Source organism: Schistocerca piceifrons, chromosome 3, assembly GCF_021461385.2.
Source record: "Schistocerca piceifrons isolate TAMUIC-IGC-003096 chromosome 3, iqSchPice1.1, whole genome shotgun sequence".
In the NCBI taxonomy this organism is placed as follows: Eukaryota; Metazoa; Arthropoda; class Insecta; order Orthoptera; family Acrididae; genus Schistocerca; species Schistocerca piceifrons.
Genome location: NC_060140.1, coordinates 84,184,379 through 84,198,458, shown reverse-complemented (window position 1 = coordinate 84,198,458; position 14,080 = coordinate 84,184,379). Strand labels below are relative to the sequence as shown.

Below are 14,080 nucleotides of genomic sequence, written 5' to 3'. Positions count from 1 at the left end.
CAGAAACAGAAACATTTCATCCCAGCAGTAGTCATAAAACCCATTTACAGAGACATGGCACATCCTGAGTTGTTGAGTGTCTACGTGGGCAGACTCAGAATCCAAATGAGTCTTTCAGCAACCTCGTATGGACTTGCAAACCAAAAAAATGCTTTTGTTTGGAAAAAGACATTAAAACGGGGGTCTGTGATTCTGTTATTGCTGTTAATGGTGGTAACATTAGTACAGTGAAAGTGCTACAGCATATCGGATTTACTTTTGGAGTAAGTTGCATCAGAAAATTTCAGCAGATGGATAAGGTTCTCATTGATAGAGTGCAATATGCAGCAGAAATGGCCACTGAGGTGTTCAGAAGGGAGAAATGAATGATATCCAAGGAAAATGGTCAAGAGGATGATATACTCATTTCTACCTTTAACAATGTTTCTGAAAATTTACACTTTCAGTTGCATTATTCCCTAAATCTTGGGAACTACTTGGACTAGATAACTCAGATTTTTGAGTGTGTTGCAACCTAGATATACTGTATGTACTGAATTGCAATAAAACATAATGTTTAGGGTAATTAAAATTATTTTTTAAGAAGTCCAAAAAAGTATAAAAAAATTGTAACCATATAGTAAAAAAATTGTATTTCCAAAACCACTATCTGAAATGCAATGATTTTAGTTAAACAGACCAAAAACATATTGTGAATTTATGCTTTCCAGAAAATCGTAATGTTCCTTCATAAAGAGGTAATTGCATTATTATTCTTGAAGAATCAAGTTATCCAAGATTGTTAGCAGTTTTTTATGACTATGACTGGTTTTGAGAGATCTACGCTGTGATCATCGGGTCTTGTAACATTACTAGTTGTCCGTGCTTGTTACAGTATTGAAAGTCACATAGTGAATCTGCAGCAAATAAAATATGGCAGGGGACATTAGCTTGTCACAAATAAAATAACACACATATAAAACATGTACGTTGTGCTATTATCCTGACATACATCAGCACATGTTATATGTTTTAATTGTGTGTTATTTTATTCGTGTCAAGCTGATGGTCTCTGCCATGTTTTATTTGACACAACATCGCTGTGTGACTTTTGATATTGTAACAAGCATGTACAACTAATAATGTTACAAGATCTGATGATGACAGTGTAGAACTGTCGAAGCCGATCAAAGTAATAAAAAGAATTGCTAGCGATCTTGGATAACTTGATTCTTCAAGAATAGTATAACTTCCAGATCGCCCCCCCCCCCCCCCCCCCACCCAAAGCAGATGCAATGTCAAACTTAGATAATTGCACCTTGGTTCCATGGAGCCAACCAGTGTATGTACACTTCACCTTCTTGTTTTTCCAATTTTCAGTTTTTCCCTATTTCTTGGTGAAATAATTTTTGGGAGTTGAGGTTATGTAGAATACATGCTATTGTTTGCATGTTCAGAAATATGTATCACCCAGATCAATAACACAGTGGTGTTTGCAGTATTTATTTTCTCTAAGAATAGCTCATTATCTAATGTTGATAAGTTATTTGTATTATGCTGACTAGTTCCCAAAGCCAAGGCACGAGAGAACAGTTTATTTCATTTTTTGTTCGTATTTGGAAGCTCTTCAGAGTCCTGTTTGTTTCTTAAAAAAATATTCCTGATATTTTATGGAATTACGTTTATTTGATTTGACTAAAATTGGACCTGACCATCATTGAAACTATTGCCAATCACCCTAGTGACACTGATAACTAATTTGACAGTTCTGTATGATTTTTTAATTATTTTGTTATTTCAACATATTCCTGTCTTTGGGGCTTTCATAATTACTGCAGCTGTCACCAAATAACCTTGCTACCATGACAATTATTGGTTAACACTACCAGATGTTTTTTTGCATTTCATCCATTCCTCATGCCATGAGTTTGGGTGAAGTAACTTCAGGCATTCCAGTGTGAAAACATTAGTGTGTGCGTGTGTGCACGCCCAAAATAGTTGCAAATAGTTTAACCATTTCTCTCTGTATTTTGACTGTTAAATTACAAGAGATGTGTTTTTACTGTTTCTTAGGTTTGAGAGTTACCCAAATAAAGGTGGAACAGATCGTGATCGCAGTTATTATGGTGGGCGAGACACTGGTTTTGGGAATGATGGTGTCTTTCCAAACACAGATAAGTTCATGCCCGGTCCAACAAGAGATGACAGAATTGGCAGTTTTGGGTAAGAAATGCAATTGATATTATGTTTTCTGTACTTATCCAATAAACTGGTGAAATAACTGTTATTCTGTTACTAATGTGTCAAAACAATGAATAATTGTTAGGTGTTAAGATATTAATGCAGTCAGTGTATGGGGACTGATTTAGTTTGTTTTGTTATTGGTAGGAAGTGCATGGCCATTTCAAGTAAAGTGTCAGCTACATCTGTCAGGTCAGTTCTTGACAGCAGTTTGTACATCAGATTGTAACTTCCACTCCGTCCCCCTACTTTACAACCTTCTCCTCGTGTCTAATCTAGTCTGTTAGAAGAGAAACCTGACTTCTTGAAATGGAAGCTTGTGCTACATAATAGTATAACAGATACATCTCACACATCAGATGAGGTTTCTCCAAACTCTGTTAAAATTACTTTTGATATGATTTTATAGATTATGTATTTGTTTACTGTGTGGAAAAGAAAGAAAAAGGATGTTAAATAACTTGGCAAATTACTGAAAATTATCATCTTATTTTTGTTATAATTGTACTGTTGATTTTATTGTTAGTGATAATTACATAATCCTTTGTGCAACAAATACTCTGATGGGCCAAAACATAATCACCTGCTTAATAGTTGTTGTCTACTTTTGGAACACAGTACGCAGCAATTCTGAATTGCATGGATTCGAAAAGTTCGTGGTAGATTTCCGGAGGTATGTGTCACAAGGTGTCTACCCACAGGTCATGCAGTTCCTGTGAATTATGGGATTATGGTTTGTGGGTGCGGAGCTGGAGCCTGATAGCATCCCACATGTGTTCCATCAGGTTCAGATCTGATGAATTTGGACATCAACGTCAGTCCACCATCATTCTCCTCAAGCCACTGTAACAAGATTCTGGCTTTGTGACATGGACTGTTATCCTGCAGGAAGATGCCATTGCCATCAGGGAAGACATCAGGCTTGAAGGAATGCAGGTGATCTGTAATAATGTTCTTTTAGTTCACAGTTTTCATGGTTGTTGCCTTCAGTTACTACCACAGATCCCATGGAAGCCCAGATGAATGTCCCTCATTGCGTAGTACTGTCCCCACCAGCCTGTACTCATGGCAGCTGCATGGTTCAAGCAGCCATTTGCTTGGGTGACAGAGTAGTGTAAGAAGAAATACAATTTATCTGGCAAGGCAACATGTTTCCATTGATCCAAAGTCGAGTCTCGATGATCCTATTCCCATTGCAGTTGTAAAAAATATTGTTGGGTCAACATGGAAACATATAGAGATCATCTGCTGGGGAGCCCCAGGTTCAAGAAAGTGCACTAAACAGTGTGTGCTGAAAGACTTGTTCCTGCTCCAGCATTTACACTGTTAACGGATCTGCCACAGAGCACCACCTATCCTTCTTTTCAGTGCAGTGCAGCAAGCCTCCACCTTCCATGTTCTGTGATGAGATATGGATGTCGAACACTTTGTCACCTATTTGTGGTTTCACCGTCATTCAACCGCTTTTCATAGATGCTCATGACAGCGAGCAAGCAGCTGATCAGCTTTGCCATTTACGAGATGATTATTCCCAGTGGGCATAACAATCTACCCATTCTTGCTTATGTGGATTTCCCCATTCGGGTCCCTGTGCTGTTGCTAGAAGGATTCCTAGTTAGTCTCTGCTCTGCTTATATACTTCCTTTACCACGTCACTTACCTGCAGTGTCACCATGTGCCATTCAAACTTGTGGTGGGCAGTGATCATAATGTTTTGGCGCATCATTGTAGGTACATAGAATATTGAGCCATGTGTTCATAGAATATTGAGCCATGTGTTTGTTTCTCATATGGAAAGCACAGTCAGCAAAGTTTGGTGTTGCTCTTGCTTTATATAGATGTTTTACATTATCTTCTTTCATTCTGTAATACTATTGGATGATTACGTACCAAGTGGTTTAGAGGTTCCTGCATAAACATAACATACTTTGATGGAATTTTGTGTGAACATTTACACATATTCCCAAAAAACGTTGGTATAGTGTCGTGGGTGTCAGTTTGATATTTGTGTAGGTTCAGTCATTTGCTTGACCCCTATAATGGAGCTTTCGACAGTGTATCCCAGAGTTTTTGGAAACTTTGAGGCGTAACATGTCTGGCAATATTTTCTTAAAAGAAACAGAACTAGGCCATCCTGTACAACTTCTTGCATTCTCTTAAGTGAAATGATATCAAAAAAGATTAAATGAACAATTTCCATGTAGATAATTTGAAGCAAAGTCATCCAAAAAATAACTGCTTGAAAAAAATGTGAAGTTTAACTTTTTATATCTATGGAAGGAAGTGCATGATAAACCTATGTTGCATGTGATAACTTACCAACAAAAGGTCTTCGAATATGAAATTTTATTTCCCTACTGCTTTCCAAGAATTCACAAATTGAGGAAAAAGCTGATGATTTTTGTTAAAATGCAAAAAATGGGCCTCTGAAGACCAATAGTGAGTAAAATAGCAATGCCAACGTGCCATCTTGTGAAACACTTGATGTTAGTTTTGAGTCCGTTGGTTGGCACATTCGAGCACCACAAGAACTTGGTCCAGTTTGTGGAACGTCACCGAAAACTCAGATGACAAACTCAGATCTCATGGTCAGTTCCAGTGTTGTCACTTTTCACCAGAGTTCCACTCGAGGAATCACTGGAACTTATTGAAAAGTAATTTGGGTCCTCATTCACCAAACTTTTTAGTTTTGGGCTTACATCCACATATTTTCTTTTTGATGGACAGACTGATGGCCTGCCTCTGGGTAGTCCTCTGTCACCTGTGGTGACTAAAATGTACATGTGGAAGACTTTGAGGATGAGGCACTAGACTCAGCACCATTAAAACCAACAGTCTTTTACAGGTATGTTGATGATGCATTATCATTTGGCCCCATGGGAAAGATGAGCTTCAATTTTCTTTCAACACCTGAACTCTATCCACAACCAAATTCAGTTCACCATGAAGATGGAGCAAAGCAGTCAGCTGCCATTCTTGATTTTTCCGGTACGAGGATAACTTGACAGAACACTGGGACACAATGTCTATAGGAAGAAAACCCACACTGACCATTCACTCTACCTATTATAACCCATCGCAAAGGGAAGGATTGCTCAACACACTGGTCCACAGAGCTCATGTTATCTGCAATGAAGAAAGTATAAAACTGGAACTGGACCACCTCAGGGATGTATTCTAGGAAAATGGCTATAGCGAACACCAAATTCAGTGTGCCTTCAACCAAAAGATCTAACCACAGCCAATACCCTACAAACGCCAGCCGAAAAAGATAGCTTACATTCCAGATGCAGGCAAGTTATCTGGAAAGATCAACAGAAATTTACAATAAAATATCAGATGTGTGTACCGCCCACTGGCAAAGACGAAGTCCCTTTTAAGGACTGACCTGGGTCTCCAGAAATGTGGAGTGTGTTACATACCACACGAGCACAAGAATGTAAATGTTGGACAAAGCATTTGCACAAACGAAGAAAAGTGTGTGGAACGTAAAATGTACACCGACTTCCATCAGCCCACAAGATCAGCAATTGCTGGACATGGCCTTGAACCCTACTGCAAAATGAAATACGAAGATACAAAAATTATGCACAACACATTCCACTATTGGAACTATTTATGCAAGAACGCTATCAAAAGCCAGCTACTGAGGACAGTGTATTTCAACGTAGTCAACTGTGGGCTCTGGCACTGAAAATTTTCCAAACGCAGTGGAAACAGAACACAGAGCATGGCAAAGGTGGAGCACAGACTGAGGACTGCCACTCGACTCCGGAGTGCAAGCTACCCCCACAACTGCAGCGAGCACATTGCATGGTCCATACCTGGGGAACCTGATGACAGCACGTTACACCATCAAAAATTCATTCTACAATGACCAAACAATCCGACTGCATACCTGAGAGACTTTCAAGCAGCAATATTGGCCTGACAGACTCCAAAGTTTTTCTCATAATTCTTCATTAAATTCATCTACCACCATTTGCTTTGTGTCCAGAGTGACCTGATTGTTGTGGTTATAATGCTGATACACAGTAATATCTGTGGATCATGCTGTATGAAATAGCAGCAGCTGCAGATGATGGAGCTTCTGGTCCAGGACACTTTTCACAGATTGCAAACAGCCATGCTGAGAAACTCAAGTGACTACCTCAAATTATTCGAGACACAAAAGAGAGAAATCTTAGATTATTAATTACCTTTCACTTTTTATAAAAAGAATCCTATAGAGCTGAACATGTTAGATATGTTCAAAAATAAAAAAGACAACTTTTTTGCAATTTTTCATTTTCTGATTCAATCTCACTTCCTCCTCATTAGGACATGTGCTGCTACTTTCTTTAGATACTACAAAACAATTGTAAAAAATAAGAAATGTCATATTTGAGTACCAGCAGAATATGGACACATTTTCATTGCACCGTCACCTTGTCATTATTTTTTAGGATGTTTGTAATGAGAATGGTTTAAAAGTGTTTGTAGAAAACACTTTGTCATTAATGACAGGGTGGGCTGAAAGTACCCATTTTTGGCATTTTTACAAAAAAAAATCTTCAAATTTAACTTGAGTTTGAAAATTATTGGAAGGCAGTAGGAGAATAATATTTTATAGTTGAAGACTTTGAGTATCACATGAAAAGTTTCAGATGCTTCATGCACGTATCCATACCATATAAAAAGCTAAATTTAACATCTTTTCAAGGCAGACATTTTTTTGGCTGATTTTGCTTCAAATTGTCTATGTGAAAATTGCTCACAAAGTCTTTTTAATTATTATTTCATGCAACAGAATGTACAAAGTTGTACAGGATGGCATAATTTTGTTTCTCAAAATTGTCGAAAACTCAGGGGGATGCACTGTTGAAAGGTGCGCTATAGGGTCAAACAAATGACTAATCTCTACAAGCATTAAATTGCTGAAAGTAAAATTGTACCAATGTTCATTGAGAACAAGTGTGAACATTAACATAAAATTTCATCAAAATCTGTGATGGCCTTGGGGAACTTTTTCCCAAATTACACTACTTATCACACAGTTTGATATTGACTGTTACCGAACTTACATCAGCTTATCTATTAATCGATTAGTCAACCAGTCAGTCATTCTGCCAGTCTGAGCAAAATAAAGTTGAAATTGCTGTGAACAAGCTACGTATTATACTGGTTTTACTGCACAGCTGTAAAAAAAATTAATGAAAAATGCAATCGGGTAACACTTGGGTAAAGTAAGTGCAAAGTAGTACCACTGAGAGTATACTAGGTGCCAAAAGTGTAAAAATATATTAATTAAGTTTTAAACTTGAAGCGTTGTTTATTCTTTATCACATTTATTGTGCAAACAGTTACAAATGTACTTTCAGTGTGGATACCTGAATTGCTCTGAAACAGACAGACAGCTTCTCTATTTGATTTCGTCTATACATCTCTGAGTATACATTCTTCCTTAGCCATTCTCAACATCACCTACTCTGAAGTGTCCCTTCAGCGATCCATGCTGTGTTGGAAGCTCCACAGCATATTTGTAATGTAAGGGTGTCTTCTGGTAAAGTCCAGGAATCGCACACTGTCCAGGGAGTACCTCAAACAAATAACAGTACAACACAAACAAATATTTTCACTTACATATAATACCACATTCAAAAATACAGCCCTGTGTGTTACTTGAAAAAACCCTTTAACATGACACAAATAACCAACACAATTACCCTTTTATACATGGAAATGAAGGTACAGGAAACTTCTCACCCATGACTCAAGGGAAAAAATTGTGAATTCAACTACACAAAAAACTTCACCATCACCACTGGCAATGCTTACCTGACAAAAACACATGTTAAGTATAGTTACAGAAAGGTAGTAATGATAGCAACTTATCATTATCTTTATATTTTCTTGAATTACTATACTTCAGCTTTCATCCTCTAAAACAACTTGGTGAGAGTTCCAAATTCTCTCTTTAGGAAATGTCTTCAGATATTTGTTGAAGATACACACAGTTATCTCAAGAGATTCAGAAGGATGACCACAGACAGTTCCTCTCACTTTGAGGAAGGAAAAAATCTTACCTGGTGCTGCTTCTGGATAGTACTGCAGATATGAAGTGTCTTGTTTTGGGACACTTCAAGAAATACATAGGTCTGTTAAGAGCGGCATTGCCAATTAAAGCACTTGTGGATTTAGAGACAGCTTTGGACATTAATGATTGGAGTACATTCTTTTGAAATTCTGAATTAGCAGGAACAAAATACAGAAAGCAAAAAGTTATTTGTATCATGTATGAGGGTGGTTTGATAAGTCAGATAAAAAAAATTGTTTTGTAAGCAACTCTCCTTACTTCTTGACACAGTCATAGAGATATACACTTGGTCAGTGATCCTCCAGCTTTTTCATACTATTACAAAAATTGATTCTGTGAAACTCTGCAAAATACTTGGTGAACGCAACTATCATATTCTCATTTTATGGAAATTTGTTCCCAGCAAGCCAAAGTTTCGAGTTAGGGAACTGGAAAGTCACTCAGGTCTAAGTCTAGTGAATATGGTGGATGAGGAACCAATTCAAAGCGCAGTTCATGTACTTTTGCCATTGTTACCACTGATGTGTGGGATGGTGCATTATCCAGGTGAAAGTGCACTTTTTTGGTGTGAATCTTGCTCATTTTTCAACCAACGCAAATTTAAAATGATCCCATAATGAAACATAATAGGTTCCAGTTATAGTCGTGTCTTTTTCCAAGTAATATATGAGGGTAACTCCTCAAGAATCCCAAGAAACAGTGGCCATCACCTTGCTAACTGACAAAATGGTCTTTGCTGAAATGTGGCCGATGCACTTTTGGTCGACTGTGAACAATAGTGGCACCCACCTTGCTCACAGCTTCTACATAGCAAATTCTCCACACAGGATACTATGCACTCACATAGTTGAGATGCCTACAGTCTCAGCATTCTCATGAACTTTTATATTGTGGTCTTGCATTACTGTATCATAGATTTTGTCAATAGTTTGCTTAATGGTGACCTCAATCGGATGGCTGGAGCAAGCTTCATCTTCAGAGCTTGCCTGATTATGTTTAAATTTGTTAATCCTAAAGTAAATGGTCTTCAGTGATGGTGCAGAGTCCGCATGATCTTCATCCAATTCTGTTTTGATTTGTGTGGGAGTCCAACCCTTCAAATGAAAATGTTTAATAACAGCATAGAACTTGGATTACTCCATTTTGAATTACAGTTGAAACACTGACCAATTAAGATGGCTGTCAACAAGGAACTGTGCATTGTACATTGTTGAAATTCTATGTGTGATGATTGGAATAGTCAAACTTACAAACCATGAAGGTATAACAAAAATATTCTATTCTTCCAGAGAAATTTGCCAGATTTATCAAATCACTCTCCTGCAAAAATGAGATTGCAGTTATTTGATTCTAAGGACATGTAAGAGAGATAGTAGCAGAAGAAAGATTGAGACAGCATTGCAGCCTGCCTGCTGTATGTAGAACAAGCAGTAAAGGAAACAATGGAGAATACAAACTTATAGTTTTCTGCTGACATTGTAAGTTCAGTGAAATTTCACATAGTAAAATGCGAGCGTCCAGTAGGTTTTTAAAAATACTTTTCTATTCCTGAATGTGTTAATTGCATTTGGTGGTCTTATGACAGTTTAGACTCTAATGAGGCATCATCAGAACAAAGAATCTAAAAAATACAAAAATGCAAAATTGCTATTAAATAATAACGGTTATAGAAATATTACAAAGTGCAAGGTAAAGAGAAGAAAATAAATATACTGTTGCAGAAGTGAATCATCAGAGGCCATCTAATGCTCCTTGTGGTCATTTAAAATCAGCTGCTGTGCCTCCTGATGCATCATACTTTAAAAGTGGAACAATTATATTCATAGTGTGCCCTTGTGCATTCTTGGGTTACATGTGCAATAAATACAACTTAAGAAGTTATTTATGTTGAAAACTATGACTTAATCATTGTCTTTCATTATTTGAAATATAATCAACCGCAGTTTAGAATATCCAATGGTGATTTGGATAAATAAGGACAACTCCTCTGATAAAATGAAGTCACCATATTTGCTCACTACTGCGATGGGATGCATATAAATGTATAAAAAGCAAAGAAACTGAGCCACATAAGTAACACAATAATTGTTAAAGACACAGGATTTGGCCAGCTAAGTGAATGTGTGTGTGTGTGTGTGGTGTGTGTGTGTGTGTGTGTGTGTGTGTGTGTGTCATCTTCCCCCCCCCCCCCCCTTTATTGCTCTGTGACAACATTATCTAAGATCTAGGTTGTCCTGGAGGAACGGCTCAGCCACATGCTGCACACCTGTAGAATGTGTAGACAAGTAGGAACACCTATGTCAGCCCTTGTTCATTGAAAGCACATAATAGCTACCATCTTCTTCAGCCACACTACATCAGATCATCCGGCAAACATACTGGGCACAAGATATCATCAGAAAATTTACTTTTTAAAAATATTAAAAATTTTTGTTCCATTTTTAATGTACAACATAAAAGCAAACGTGCCATTTGATTTTAAATGACCACAGTGGGTGCTAGATGACACTTGGCTTGTTACTTTTGAAACAGTATACTGGGTATAGTTTTCCCTCTATCTTGTACTTTTTAATGTAGTAACAACTGTTTCTATTTCATAGTAATTTTGCATTTTTTTCTGTATTTTTACTTGTGATGATGATAATTAGATCCAAAACCATTTAACTATCATAAACCCATAAGGCACAATCAGTAAAACTGTGAATAAAAAAGGCATTGTAAGTCTGGTGGCTGTGGCAGAGGACTTAGAAGAGCAGTTAAACAAAATGAGTAGTGCCTTGGAAAGAGTGTTTTAAGACAAACATCAACAAAAGTTAAAGAAGGGTGCAGGAGTGTAGATGAATTAAATTGAGTGGTGCTGAGGGAATTAGATTAGGAGATGCCAGGTAAGTTTTACTATTTGACCAAGAAAATAACTAATTACAAACAAAGATGCAATGGAATACCAAGAAGAGCTTTCTTGAACAAGATAAATATGTTTACATTGAATGTACATTTACATGTTAGAAGTCTCACCTGAAAGTATTTTTCTGGCGTGTAGCGTGTGGTTGTGTATGAAAGCGAAACTGGATGACATTTGGATAAATAAGGACAACTCCTCTGATAAAATGAAGTCACCATATTTGCTCACTACTGCGATGGGATGCATATAAATGTATAAAAAGCAAAGAAACTGAGCCACATAAGTAACACAATAATTGTTAAAGACACAGGATTTGGCCAGCTAAGAGTGTGTGTGTGTGTGTGTGTGTGTGTGTGTGTGTGTGTGTGTGTGTGTGTGTCATCTCCCCCCTTCCCCCCCCCCCCACCCCCCCCCACCCCCCCCGCCACGCCCCACCCTCCTTATTGCTGTGTGACAACATTATCTAAGATCTAGGTTGTCCTGGAGGAACGGCTCAGCCACATGCTGCACACCTGTAGAATGTGTAGACAAGTAGGAACACCTATGTCAGTGTATAGGAGAATAAGAAGCTTCTGATACATGGTTTTGTAGAAGAATGGTGTAGATTGGATGGGCAGAGATTGATTAAAGATACTAAATTGAGTTGGAGAGATTAGTGCTCTGGGAAAACTTGAGAAGGGATCAGTTGATAGGACACATCCTGAGGTATGAAGGAATAGTTAATTTGCTTATGTAGGAAGTGTGGGTCCTAAATGTTAGAGGTAGGTCAATGTTTGATACAGTAAGCTGGTTCAGGTGAATGTAGGTTACAGAAGTGGGTACCGAAATGGAGATGCACAAGGTAGACTACCCAGTAACATAAAGGGATACATCAAATCAGTCTTCCGATGGAAGACACCACATACTGCTACTGCATACCATCGTGGCGTGTATGCAAATTAATTTTTAAATTTTTTTGTGTCTTAAACCAACACGTTCGGATGTAACTTATTAAAGTGATCATGTGGCTAGGTATCTATTTTGCAGCAAATAAAGTGTATGTCATTGTTTTCTCCTCATTTATATATAGCTCACGTTTTTTTAGAGCTGACTGTTATTTGAAAAAGTTGCAACACTTGTTTGCTTCTTTGCTGACTAAATTAACTTTTTAAGCATGCAAAACTTCTATAGATTTACACTTTGTGCCAAGCCTGGATGCAAACCTGGAATCCTATTTTTCATGGCAAGTGGTCTTACCAACAAGATTTGCAGATACTACTTATGACCCATTCAAGTCCCAAATGGACACAGTTTTCACCCAAAAGAAAGTTTTGAAACAGCATGTGCACACACTGCTGTCTAGAGACTCACTTTAGTACTCTCAAGCATGTATTGATGTAATCTGTAGGCTGTGGCTTTAGTTTCTGATTGTGAAGACTCAAATTTGGTTTTAGAAGAGGTCTCCGTCTAGTGGTAAGAGTTGACTGAATGTACTGACAGGTACTGTGTAAATACTCTTCAATTAATCTGTGGACAGATAGTGAGTCTTCTTTCGTAGCAGCTGTTGTTGAATGCACAGATTAACTTAAATCTTCAAGATTATTATTTGATGTTGGAGTCCATTGACATATTGGAAGGTAACAGCCATAGAAAGAGGACAATTCTCAAGTACAATCACACAAGCAACTGACACTCATAAAATAACGGTGGTAAACAGGGGGAGAGGAGTAGTCAGAAATGCTCACATTTGACCTATTTGTCAGTGATAGAATACTGTGCTGAGCATAGCAGAGGAGGACTGCCTTCCTTCAGTCACACATTGTTAAAATTAACAGCTAATTCAATATCTCTCTGCCTTCTGGGTGTACATCTGTAACAACAGGCCAAAAAAGAATTTTTTTGGATTGATCAGCTGAAACATGAGTGTTATTGTAGGAAATTTTGTGTGAGAAAATTCTGTGAAAACTATGAAATGGCGCAAAAAAGGGGGGGGGGGGTGTAGTTGCAGGAAATTTTGGCATCTTGTGTTAAGCTGATTTTACAAAAGATAGTAAAAGTCCAATATACTGGGGATTTGGATTATATGTTGTATAGATCTTATTACAATCTGCATATTGCATGTTTTTAGTATCATTTATCCCTGCAACCTTCAAGCCTTGAAAACAATAACCAAGAGAGATAGGTGTAACTAAATTCAGCTTTGGATTTATCTTATTATATCATTGCTTTAAAATGTGAATACACACCTCACAGTAGTTGTTATCGCCGTCTGCAAAATTACTAACAATTCTTGACAATAATTGAACTGAGCAGAGCCATAATGCACATCTACATCTACATCACTACTCTGCAGATCACACTTAAGTGCCTGGCAGATGGTTCATCGAATCACCTTCACAATATTCACAATAATTCTCTATCACTCCACTCTTGTACAGCGTGTGGAAAAAAACAAATACCTGTATCTTTCCAGGTGACCTCTGGTTTCCCATATTTTATTAAGACGATCATTTCTCCATGTGTAGGTTGTCGTCAACTAAATAATTGCACATTCAGAGCAGGAAGTTGGTATTTGGAATTTCGTGAAAAGTCCTGCCGTAGCGAGAAGTGCCTTAGTTTTAATGAAGTCCATCCCAAAGCCCATATCATGTCTGTGACTGTCTCTCTCCTATTTCTCAATAATACAGAATGTTCTTCTCTTATTTGAACATTCTCGATGTACTCCGTTAATCCCATCTGGTTAGGATCCCACACCACCCAGCAGTACTCCAAAACAGAATATGCAAGCCTAGTATAGGCAGTCTCTTTAGTAGCCCTGTTGCAACATCTATGTGTTCTGCCAAGAAAACAATTATTTGGTTTACCTTTCCAACAACATTTTCTGTGTGTTTTTTGCACTTTAA

General features: G+C 37.6%; 1 protein-coding gene across 3 annotated transcripts in view; it reads left to right on the top strand.

Annotated features, from left to right (window-relative positions):
- Positions 1 to 14,080, top strand: part of LOC124787840 (nuclear receptor coactivator 5) — a 152,466-nt gene that overhangs the window by 78,257 nt on the left and 60,129 nt on the right. For all 3 annotated transcript variants that reach the window (XM_047254784.1, XM_047254782.1, XM_047254783.1), the window contains one exon: positions 2,053 to 2,202. In XM_047254784.1, coding sequence (XP_047110740.1) covers positions 2,053 to 2,202 — 150 coding nt within the window. The remainder of the gene's footprint in view (positions 1 to 2,052; positions 2,203 to 14,080) is intronic.